General features: G+C 39.5%; 1 protein-coding gene across 1 annotated transcript; it reads right to left on the bottom strand.

Moving 5' to 3' along the window:
• Window positions 1–1,986: 1,986 nt before the first annotated feature.
• Window positions 1,987–12,750, bottom strand: LOC104275365 (noelin-3-like; the record flags this gene model as incomplete). The annotated part of the gene is given in 5 exon segments (XM_009871297.1): window positions 1,987–2,206; window positions 6,407–6,422; window positions 6,424–6,554; window positions 9,197–9,343; window positions 12,622–12,750. Coding segments are annotated over 5 exon segments (643 nt in total), but the record flags the coding sequence as incomplete, so codon positions are not given.
• Window positions 12,751–12,991: the final 241 nt, after the last annotated feature.

Here is a 12,991-nt window from a genome sequence, read left to right as displayed (position 1 = left end):
TCTGTTGTCCTGCGTAAAACAAATCCAGTCTAGTTCTTAAAGCTCGCTGAGAGGAAGCCTCTGGTTTCTTCTGCACGAGTGCTGTGACTTACCATGCAATCTCCGGGAAAGTAATTAATCCTCCTGGGTTGCTTGTTCCTTCATCTACAAAATGGGGATAACAATATACATCTCTCTTGCACAGTTTTGTACTAAACGCTATTTCTACAGTTCTTCAAATCCCAAAGGGAGGGATGTACAAGAACCACTGCAGTCAATGAAGTAATCTCATGCCTGCTCCGATACATCTTATGTGACAGCATTTCTTTGGACACATAGAATATTCTACATTCAGATTTTTAACTAAAAATTTTACTGTTAAATATTGTTTACATTCTACATTATATTCAGATGTAGCTACAAATGAATCTAACATGTATATACTCTAATTATTTCTTCATATTTATAAGCGACATTTGCCAGAGTGTTGGCTTCTATGAACGCTACCCATATAATCTTTCTCCAATTTTCTAAAGACATTGTGACAAGAATAGGAAGTTCCTAAGCATACTGTGCAACCTGCATTCTCTTATAAATGCCCATGCTGTACATGACTGCCAGCAAAGGACTCAGACATGCACAAGCATATGTGAACTTGTGGTGTGGTTATCATTCCATCTCAGTTTAAACGTAAGACAAGGGCTTCCTGTACATTGATGAGTGTTGAAAGTGTTGCCAATGCAGATGGAAGATCATTCTCAAGTGCCGAGGACAATATAAATAATGCACCATATTGCTTAAAAACACCTGCTAGAGAGAAGAATGAAAAGTAGCTATTACACACACACTGGCTAGGTCAAAATGCAACAAAATTTGTGAAGATTCAAGCCAGGTCCCGCGGCACGTTGAGGCTAGTCTGCCTTCTGCTGCCACAGGCTTCTGGCCATAGGACTGGCAGAGACAGTCGCAGCTGGATCATCTCCAGTGGGGTGAGTGTGGCTAGGGAGAAGGTGTAGGCATGAAAGCTTTTTTTTGCCCCTTATGCTTGCTGATCTGAACACGCAGTACCAGCTTTCAGGAGTTACAGTAAGCCCACCCAAAGCTGTTTTCACTACAAAAGGCTTATCGAGTTAATACCATATTTCATGTCATGGATAGCATTTTAAAGTAAAAATCCCACACCTGATAACTGAGATACCGATCAAGGGCCTGAAGCTCGGATTTTCTAGTTTATTCGTGTTCAGTGTTAGCTTATAGCATGGTTTATTGTTATTACCCAGATTGCAAGAGTGATCCACTCGGGAGTCTCAGAATGGGGAGGAGGGAGATTACCTTGTGATTGTAGAGCAGAGAGCTACTAATTATCCTTGTTTGGGTAAAAGGAGTTAAGGCTGACACCCGATAATGATCCAGGCTTTCAGTTTGGGTAGCCGATCCTGAGCGAGCACCACGTTTTAGAGATGCTCAACATTTGACATTTTCTAACTAAAGCCACCACGTGAGCAACCAAGATGGAAGGTGCCTTATGTACATCTAGTGCAGTGCTCACAATGGATTGTGGCTGTGCTTCCTACAAAAATGGTGCTTTTTCCCCTTAAGCTGGGTGCATTGCGAACTGGAGAATTTTACTTGCCCCTAAATTTTTTTTCACACTGACTTCCCAAAGAAGACCCAAGTAGCAAGGCCTGTCTGAGCTTTTTTGAAGGAATATTTGTAGCTTTCTAATCAGCTGTAAATCTCTTAAAGTTGCCATCTGTTACAATCTTCCATCTTAATTCCTTCTGTATACAGTGGAGTAGATCATTATATAAGATACACTGGTGCAAACTTAGAATTGTATGACTGACCTTAGCACGAGGCACTCTTGACTTATATTAGGGTAGCACAGATCAGAATATAATGCAGTGTTGAATCAAATAGAAGAAGAGAGAACTTCGTCTTTCTACAGAGACACAACTAAAAACATACAGCCAAGGGGCCAAATTTGCCATGAAATTGTTAACTTACTGAGCTTTTTCATGCAGTCTCGAAGCCTGGTTTCTAAACTAAGTACACGCTGGTGTAGTTCCTCATAGTCATAAGCACCAATTTCTTCCTGAATCCCAGTGAGGACGGTAGAGAGATTCCTAATTTCCTCCTTAAACTCGGTGATTAATTTGGCATCGGTTTTGTATTGTTCCAGAACCGGGATCAGTGGCAAGAGCTCATCCATCTTTTCTTTCAACTCCTGTTAGAGGCAATCAAACACATGTTAGAGCAGTTTAAAGGAGTTCAATCCCCTAATTCCTTTTAATGTAATATTTATACCTGATGAGTAAAATGACTTGAAAACCATGATTGATTTTAGTTACAGGGCTATTAGTGTACTGTGAGAGCCTTAGAAACCTCAGACTTAATGGTAGGAAGGAGTAGATAAAATCACAGAATGTTGGGGGTTGGAAGGGACCTCTGGAGATCACCCAGTGCAACCCCCTGCCAGAGCAGGGTCACCCAGGGCAGCCACACAGGAACGCGTCCAGGCGGGTTGGAAAGTCTCCAGAGCAGGAGACTCCACACCCTCTCTGGGCAGCCTGGGCCAGGGCTCCAGCACCTGCACAGCCAAGAAATTTTTCCTAATATTTAGATGGAATTTCCTGTGTTTCAGCTTGTGTCTGTTGCCCTATGCACACGTACTGGAAGTAGACAATCCCTTCACGTGATCTGAAACAAATCTAACTCTCCCTCCGGTGGATATAAGTCCTGCTGAGCATGTGCTTCTTGAGGAAAGGTGATTAAGCCTGACCAGTGACATTCAGGGAGGTCATACCTATTGTACGGCACTGGCCCAATTGGTGAGCTGTCCATTTCTATTTCACTCCTTAGAATTCTGAATTCCTTTTTTTCTCCATGGCTGTTGAGCACAGTTTAGTTCTGTTCTGGCCACAGTGATATATTTACCCGTTTCTTCTGGAGTAAAAATTCCATGATTCTGAACTGCACTTTGTATTTGTCATCCTGCTACATCATAGAATCATCGAATGGCATAGGCTGGAAGGGACCTTAGAGATCATCTAATCCAACCTCCCTGTTTTGGGCAGGGACGCCACCTCTCGACTAGACCTGGCAACACATGGGGACCGAGCGGGAATCGAACCCGCGACCTCAGTGTTGGTCCTTGTTGCCAGCACCGCGCTCAAACCACTGAGCTAACCCGCCCCCTAACCACTTTGAACTTCCTCAGTTGACCTTTCTTCTGGACTATCACAAATCATTTCTTCTGCCACGTGCAGTTGCTGTTGTGCTGCCAACCCTAGTCTTAAACAGTGATTACATAAAATAAGGCTCCACTCTGGAATCTTGGACTGACTCTTTTTTGGGCTTTTGTCAAGTCTTGTACTTCGAGAACTCATCTCAATGCGAAACCTATGTTGGCTGCTCATCTTTAATTTCTCAATTAATCTACTAAATGCACTAATCATAGAGGCTTTGTTAAATTTGAGGTTATTTTTTGTTTGCTGGTTACTCTGGAGCAAAACTCAAAGAATTCTTGCAGTCAAAAGGTTTTGCTTTGTTGAGAAGCAGACAAGATTGTCCCTGAAGCACCATCTGTAAATAGGGATTTGTGTATCTTTTTATAATTTAAGGAAATAGAAGGACTTCCATGAGCAAATGCCAGCGAGACATAAGGACAGGCAAGACTGGACAAAAAAAGGCAAAGGATGGAAATAAAATTGTTAGGTACTAGCACTAGGGACTAGCAATAGAGACTGGGAAGAGATGAGGACAGGGAGAGGCTATTGAATGGGTTAAAAAAGAATATCTGGAGTAGTCAGCAGGTTAAAGGGTAAAGCAGAAGAGGACTAAATGGACGCCCAAGCACAAGAAAGAGATGCAGAAGCAAATGTGTAGTCACTGAGGTGTGCAGAGACATGCACATTCAGATTGTTACATCACTTGTATTAAAGGATGCAATAAACAGCGTAGGGCATTTTTAAAATTAAGAACATGATGATGCCAGGTGAATTTTTGCTAAGCACATGTGAAAGAAGGTGACAGGCAAGGTCATCATTTGAGCTGCTTAAAGATCTACCCCTGAATTTTCAACTCTTGAACGTGTTCTATGACAGCTTCAGAGCTCTGCAGCACCTACCTAGCTAACATATCCATAATGGTTTAATAGTTGCCTTCACACTGGATTTATTATTTCCTCAAAATAAAGACTTACATGCGCTGTTAGAGAGTATATTTTGCACATAGGTCATCTTAACAGCTAGAAAATTGCATTTTAAATTATAAGCAGATATGTCATTATAAATGGATTTGAGAGTATTAGGAGTTCTGTTGTTCCTGTTCTCAAGGGGTCTTCCCGTTACCTTATAGTAGCGGAAATACTGAAACAGAAAGAACAGGAGAGTCGTTTTGTCTACAGTTCAAACTATTTTTATTTGACTATTCCTTTTAAAAACGTAACTTAAGCCTACTTTATACCTCCTGAAATGAATAGTTATTTTTTCCTTGATGTAAAGGAGAGTGGGCTTTGTGACTTAGAAAGCAGAGCTCCAGAAGCCAAAGTTTTTGTTACAACTTAGTCGTTAATATTGTGGGGCAGTGAACTGCCAAAAATCATGGGTAAATCATCATAGATAAAACGCGGAGCTCGAAGACTCAGGAAGATAAAATATGTTTAACAGAATTAGTGACAGTAACTTGCTCCTGACAGGATTTATGCCAGATGAGGTATCACTTGAGCAAACCGCTGTAACTTTTTGTGGCAATCAGTTATCTCCTGCCTGGCATAAATGCTGATCTGACCGAAGTATGACTATATGCTCGTGTGATTGATCTGGATCAAATTTGTGCTCTTTGGTTCTCCTCAACACAGAACCACAGCAGTAGAGTATCACATTTTAAGTAAATGACATAAGATGATTTTGGGTATTTTCATGATCAAGAAAATAATTGCATTGGTTCCTGATGACACACTTTTAGCTTATTACTCATGAGTGGTACAAGAACAAATTTGTACTGCAACATGTACAGGTGGTAGTCATATTCTGGCACTTTGTGAGGGCTTATGCTATATGCAGAATGAGTTTCTTTGTCTCAGGAAAGATAAAGCACTGGAATTTTAGCAGATAAAATTTCAGAAAGCCAGCAGCAGATTGTATTATGTTGACCTTTTGAATTACTCTATGACTTGATTGGCTGGAAATCTGTTTTATACTCCTGGCAAACTGTCAAACTGAAGTCAAATGCCTGCCCAATACAAATATCAAATATGTAAAAGGTTAGGGTACTGCAGAAATCCACTACCTTTGACATAATGTATCAGACATTCAAATTTTGGTATTTCGTTCACAAGGAAAACTATAATGAGAAAACAGACTATAGAATGCCATTATAGAAAAGTGTAGCAATGAGTGATGAGAGGAAAAAGGTGAAGACATTTCTTACTCTGCCTGAAAATAACTGGGAGTATGTGCTCGAACTCTAAACTAAGAATGATGACAAAGTTTGGTAGTCAGATCATTAGTGTACTTAATTCCCAGTATTAACAAGACCCATTGGATATTCAGCATGTCTGAAAAATAAATTAGACACCTTAGCTGTGTAATTGTTGAGCACCAGTTAGAATTAAGGCTATCTTATGTGAACTCTACTAAATGATTTAAAAACACGTATTTGGTTAACATAATGCAATCCTCAGACTGCTTTCTAGATCCTGTTCTGTTGTCTTGCAGTCTTGAAATTTCAATTTATCAGATGTGGTATTTAAAGAACTTGTAGCATTCTTCCCTTAAGAATAGTTCAGATAAATTTTTCAGAATACACAATGCTATTTTGTAATCTGTGCAGTCTTCTCTCCTCACAAAAAGACTGGCTTGTAATTTTTGTTGTCATTAAAATTCCTTGGAAGTCTTTCTTTAATCACACAAATGTGACTGGGAATGATTGCCCTTCTCTCCGTCCCAAATTCAAAATAGTGAACCTTCAGACCTGAAATTAGATCTCAGTTGTACTGGATAAAAATTACAATAACCTGATTTATTACAGGCTTTCTTCCCTTCAACTGCAGTAAATGTCAGGCAATCAGTGAAAGCACAGAACTTTCTAGTTGTCTGCTACTAATTCCATTGGACCACCCCATTTATCACTGGAGCTTGAATGAATCTAAATTTCTCATATGACATGCACACTGATACAGAGAAAACAGGAATCTGTTTATAGTGACATTTCTCTAATGACTTAATAATTAATAGTTACTCCCTATTACAATTGAACTAAGCAGAGCAGAAGATGACCATCGTAAAGGAAGATTTATTATGCCCTTCCTTTTAATGTTGCTCTCGTATGAACCTTTCAAGCTGAGATCTTAGCAGTCCACACATTGCTGCTTAGTAATCTGCTTCCAGCAGGCTTCCAAAGTTATTGTTAAAATAAAATGTACCTGAAAATGCTTCGTTCTTCCGATCATCTTCAATTTGCCGAAACTTGGCCTTCAGCCCTTTCATTTGCGTTTCCATTTTTAAAACATACTGGAAATCTCTCTGAGTCCGTAGATTTAAAACTTCAATAGACTGAGACATGTTCTGAACCTGTTAAAGAAGAATACTCTCTAAATGCTCTTTTTGTTGCTTGGCTTTCTTTCCTGGTTATTGTAGGTATATGTCAGGCAACGAATGCTCTTCCGTCAGTGCAGCACTTGTGACTCATTTACTGTGCGGGACAGCAGCTGGACTGCTGATAACCTGGTATTGATTGAAGACATTGACCTTGACAAATTCCCAGTGTGCCCTTAAGATGGGAAGTTGTGTGTACTGAGCTTGGACAAGTTTGTGGAACTTTCTGCCTCAAGATCCAGAGGGATGAACCCAGCCAGAAGCTGCTAATTGTTAACCAATTAGAAAGTGAAAAACAAGTGTTTGACCTATAAGCAAAGGCCACACTACCTTCTTCTAGTACCTTTGACTATGTATAAAAGGCACACCCTTTGTGTAATAAAGTAACCATTTTTGAGCCATTTTAATGACCGTTCAGATGTGTCGTGTCCGTCTCTACAACGACAATTTACTCCACAGTGTAGTTTTAAATTCTGTAACTGCATGACAGCAGAGAAACGAGGGAGCAGGACTAACAGGAGACTATAAGGAGCAAGACCTTGAAGCCATAAATTATTTGGATTAGATTTTCTGAGGTAAAGAGAGAGCAGCATTATCAGTGGGCTCAAAAAAAAGGCTGTTAGGCAGCGGAGTCTCAGTTGTGGCAGATGCTGACTGTTGTTCAGGGTGTGCTGTACAGCAGGGGTTTCCTCCCCCAAGCACTTCAGCAGGGGCAGGAGTGAGATTTGGAGATTTTGGTTAGCATGAAACACATGATTTTTCTTGCTAGTAGGCATTTATATAAGCCACTGTAAGGAATTCATGAGACTATCCCAGAGACAAGCTAAAAGCTCCCATCATCAAGTAAGCAGACATCAAATTAGAAATTGTATCCAATTGTCTCATGGATAGAAAATCACATTTTTTTACAAATAATTAGTGAATATTCAGGTAGCTTGTAGAGCAAGTGACTGTAGTTACAGTGAATGCTTTTATCACGATGAGGCAAGAACAACTGTCAGCCAGAGGAAATTGTTTATGTATTTCAAAGTAGCTGTTATAAAAGCAATGATTTTGCCCATCAAAAATGACACATTTTGCAAGTCCAGTTATTCTATTTCAGTAAGTGTTTCATTTTCTCAAAATACAAAAAAAACTAGACCGCTGTAAATGTATTAGGGACCATACTGAAGTTTTGGCTTGAGAGAAAAAAAAAAAAAAGTCCTACCTTCATAATAAAACACAGACCAGGCAGTATTTCTGTTGTTTCACAAATACGCAATGTTGGAACTGATATTCATGTTTGAAACTAATATACTGTGACCTACAGAATGTGCGGATTTAGCAAACACCCTTAAAATGCTCTTAAAGATCGTATACATTAATTCTCACTCAGTTGCCACAAGTAGTTATTAGAAAGTATAACAAAAAAAGAACTGTTTCTTTTTATTTTGCTTTCTAATTGTTGAAAGCAGGCAAATAAAGTCCTTCAGGTCTTAGAAGAACTTCGAGCGTGTTTCCACTTGCAGAAGAGGCATTCACATAGGGCTCTGATTAAATGACCGTGCAGGGACTTAGTGGAGTAATAATACGACATCACATACCCGTAACTATTACAGTTCTAATCATAAGAAAACAGCTGATTATTTCAGTTCTTTTCTGCCTCAGCTCAAAAAGCGAGATCTTAACATGCCTCCAGTCCCTGCCCACAAGAAAGTAAGATCTTTTTTTTCTCTCCATGAATATTTTATTGTCTGTGAAATATGCTAGAGGAAAGACTCTGGGGACTGGAGCCTTCCTCTGTTAGGCAAACAGCCAGTGTGAGTGATTAGCACTGGAGTGATTTTTCTCTAGCTAGAAAAACACTGAAAATTGTATGCTAAAAAGTGTATTTTCAAGAGTACATTTTATGTTGCTTTCTGCCGTTGTTCAAGCCCTCGGTTCTGTACCACTAGCTTTTGATAAAATAACTATAACTTTGATTACTTGTACAGAGAATGCAGAAATATAGTTGGTGTTTTCATGGCTGTAGCATTGTTTTTCCTGTTGCTGATGCAAAATAACACTTCACTGCCTTTACTGTATTTGCAGCAGTAGACAATGCTGGAAATAAGAATTGGGCTGTTTGGGGAAAATTTGCACCACCAGAGAACGACCAAAATAGTATTATTTGAGGAAAGAACAAATGAAAGAAGATTGGAACCGTTTCTCTTCTGCACAGCCTGCTCTGCAGATGCTGTCATGTCTATATCTCATTATTTGTTGACAAAAGACAAGGGATGACCTTCAAGATCCATGCACAGTTGAAGCACAAGCTGTAGTTTAAATCCCACAGCAACTAGCTAGGTTGAGGTGGGCTTTGTAACTGGTTTTACACAGAAAAATCAGTCCTGTGTGCAAGGAAGAATTTCCAGAGGAATGAATAAGAGAGAAGATGCAATTTCACTTTGCTGGCTAAGGAAAAGGTGTGGTAGAAGGAAAACTAAGGATCGGTGGTGAGTCAGGGGATAGACCCTGAAGAAATATCTTAATTAGACAACGTTTCGCTACTCTTTTATGTACGAAACTCTGAGAGAAAGGAGTGGATTTCTGTGGGAAGTTTTAGTGATCAGGAGGGGGAACTTGCTGGGAAGACTTACCTTGTCCAGCAGCTGTCGGAGCTGCCTGCTTTTGGCATCTCTTGAACACAGGTTTTGTTCCGGTGCAACAACAGTGCAAATGCAGCGGCCATCAGGATCCTGGGCTGAGCTATAAACTTGCCACCCTTCCTTGGGGCTAATCTGAGTCTGTAACAACAAAATAACAAAGGAAACTGAGCTGCTTTTTTCGGTTGGTTGAAAAACCCCTACCTCAGAATATTTTTGTTTTTGCAGTGAATGTTTGCAACGAGGTTCCTCCTAGTAACACCTACTTGGCTCTCAACTAATTAGATCGATGCTTTCACACAGTTTTGTTGTATCTCCCACCTTTATAATAGTTCTCGCGAAGTGTTCACTACGCTTTCCCCCCTCCCCCCAAGGTGCATGATTCAGCACAAATGAGTTCATTTAAGTCTTTGCAAGGGGATGTAGCAGCTTTTCCATCAGCAGAGAAGAAACATGTCCTTTCAGCCTGAATGCCTTTTACTTTAGACTAACCAAGAGGGAAGAGAACAAATGTAAAAGCCCAGAAGGAGAGCCCAAGTGTGTCACCCAAGGTTGGGAGTTGGCTCAGAAGCACTTCAGGGTGTGCGCCAGCAGGATTGCTCTTAAAGATGCAGCACGCAGAAAACAAAAAAAAAACCAAAACCAAACCAAACCCCAACTCTTCTCCTGCACACACACCAAAGGGAAGAGAGGCTTGCTGCAGAGCAGCACAACACACTGAAAAGTGTCTCATCAGCTAAAACATTGCACGTCCTTCACTGGAAATTCCTACCTTGTTCTTTTTGACAGCAAGCATGAATGAAAAGTAAAAATATCCTGTTTTCCTGTAGAGCAGGCTAACGCTGGACTGCACTTAGGGTTTATGTGATACCTTGTGAGACTAGGTATCTGTCTATTTAATGAGATGCAAAAATACACAGCAAAGGAATGAGAGAAAGCGATATAATTAGATGATTGAAAAGATTCAGGTGGTGGAACTCAAACTCACGAAAGTAATTTTATTTTTTTTTTACTTTTTGCCTAAACTATGATTTACAGTTAATATTATGCACTATTCTTTCCCAATAATGTAGTATAGACTACTGAATTTCATAGTACAGATGCTAATGGATACCATTTAAGTAATTTTGGTCAGGACACAGAATCAATTACTAGTTATATGATAAAATTGCACTCTGTCAGCACGGAGGGCTGATTATTTAAACTGGCAAGTTTTATATTGATGCTTTACTGGCAGCCCAGTGCAGAATAAGTTGCGGAGTTCCTCATCTCAAAAGAAGTCCAATACCTCTCTAGGCTGAGGTTAGAAAAGAATGTAGAGTTTTCACGACTCTTCCGAAGAAGTTCTTGAGAGCAGTGACCTCTTCTGCTGCAGAGTTAACAGAAAAATCAAAATTGTATTGTTCCCATTTCGCAAGGAAAAACAAAGAGTCAGAACGTAGACGACTGTAAATAGGGGACAGCTGAGTTTGCCCTAGGGTTTGCTAGAAAAGCGTATCCAGAATTCAGTGTGAAATTATACTGCCTCTGTGGTTTTCTCTTTTAGGGCAAAGGCAACCTAGTTTAAGACAGGAAGAACAATAAAAGCTAAATAAAATCACATCTGTAGAGCCAATTTGAATTGGTTTTGAGGAGCAACTAAAAATGTGAGCTTGAACAAGTGAAGCCTATTAAGGCTGGTAACCTCCAGTAGTTTCCATGAGTCTCTGCAGAACTTCTGCTCAGACAGGGTTGTCACACAAGAGCGAGGAAACCAAATTTTTCTTGAAGTTCAGGAACCTAAAGCTTGTGATTATAATTCCTTAAGGACAGAACTACTTAATACAAGCTTGTGAAAAATTGTGGTACTTGAGCCTTACAGCTGCCACATTTAGACTGGTAGCAACTGGTATTACTGCTTTCAAGTAACTTTTCTACAGTGGAGAGCGTACGAGAAGCCAGCGTCATGCACAGTCTATAGCAGCCAGCCATATATAATCTAGGCTGTGTCATCAAAGGCACTTATATATTCTAGTGATGTTGTAAGTGTTGCTCTCAGATTTATCTAAAGGAAAAAACCCAAACACCAAATCCAAACTTTCTTAATTAACTTACCAGGTTTTCTTATAGCATTAACATATGGTTTGATTTCAAAAAGTAACTGTTATTTGGGAAAATATTTCTCACAGGGAGAGACTGTCAGGCCCAACACGAGTGCCTGGTTATTGGCTGCCCGTGCATAACAAAGCGCTCTCACAGTACTCCTGCAATTTAGGCTGCAGTTCTTCGTGGTGTTCTGTGGATCTCTGTATTTGTATACATATTGCCACAAGAGCCAGCAACACTTTCCATGAGCACAAGATACAATTAAGGAGAATAAAATAGAGCTTTTGCTTGTCTTCTTATTTTCTTGCTGCTCTAAATCACAACAAAATTCTTTCTTGCAACATCAATTAATTAATTTTAAAGCAGCAATATTTAAATGCAGTGATTTTCTGCAGCGATGTTTTTCCTGCATGTATATATTTGTTAATTAAAGGTTGATCAGTGAGTGGATCAGTTTTAGCCACAACTAAAAAACTTAACTTCTGAGCACAGTGAACTACTGCACAAATAGTTAAATTACATTTTATATAACACACTATTATGTAAACATCTGACTGCAGTTACACAAAAGGTACACAAGACTTTTACTAAATGCTTAGGAAAATTGTGTTCTGGTTTAATATATAAGTACCTGTATAGTGTTCCCTCTTGTCCCATTAAAATATTACTTTAATTTTTAGGTTTCTCACAAGTAGATGATCACAGCTTTTCTGCAAATCTTCATTAACAGAGGCTACTGTATATAAACATCAATGACACAAATGGATATTTGTGTCATTTGTATTATTCCCATATTAGCCTTTCTGAAATCTGCTACCCAGCCTCCTAGTGCCAATTTTATTTTGGTTCTATCAGCTATTTATTTGCTTAATTACACACCAATAAAGAGAAACAGGAAAGAATCAGTCCCCTTACATATTTTCATGAATAGCTAATACATAACATTATTCAGACAAAAAGAAACCTACTGCCAGATATTTTCTTTTCTTAATAACGCAATCCATTTTCTGGAACAGTAAACACAGGGGAAAAAAAAGTCTAGACAAACGAAATGACATTGCCGTACTATTTTTAGCATTTCACACTCAAGACGAAGGCATTTGTTCTTCAATATTTAAGGATGCTATTTTAGAATCATTCCTTTCACAGTCAGACCACAATATGCTCACTGACGTGCAGTTTTATGATGCCCAAAGAGAAGCATGCATGAAGCGATGACAGGAGGACTAGTAGCTTAAAAGATATTTACAAAGAGGCAACAAACTACAGCTTCTGCTGGCACTTAAATACTACTTCAGCATCAAGATGGCTTGCAACACATCACATCTACTTACTAGAGTATCTGAAGTGGTTATTCTGGGGGTATTTAGTCGTACCAGAGATGGAAGAGTTTGGGACACCCAGCTAGAGATCATTGTCATGGTGCTAAGAACGGCACCAACCTTCAGCAGTGGAGAACTCATCGCCATGGAGCTAATGAGTTTTCATAGTGACTGATTATCATCCCGGTGCAGGCTGGCAGTGAGGGGCGTGACTACCCAGATTTAATCATCCATTAAAAACACTCCTATCCTTATTTGCCCTCTCTCTTTCCGGACTCGCTAATGAATACAGGCGATTATCTTACAGCTAAATAAACACTCCTTTCCATGCTAATAATCCCTGCAGTTTAACTGGCATAGGTGAATTACCTTTCCATACGTG

Source organism: Apaloderma vittatum, unplaced genomic scaffold (assembly GCF_000703405.1).
Source record: "Apaloderma vittatum isolate BGI_N311 unplaced genomic scaffold, ASM70340v1 scaffold9716, whole genome shotgun sequence".
NCBI lineage: Eukaryota > Metazoa > Chordata > Aves > Trogoniformes > Trogonidae > Apaloderma > Apaloderma vittatum.
This window is presented reverse-complemented; position numbering and strand designations above follow the sequence as displayed.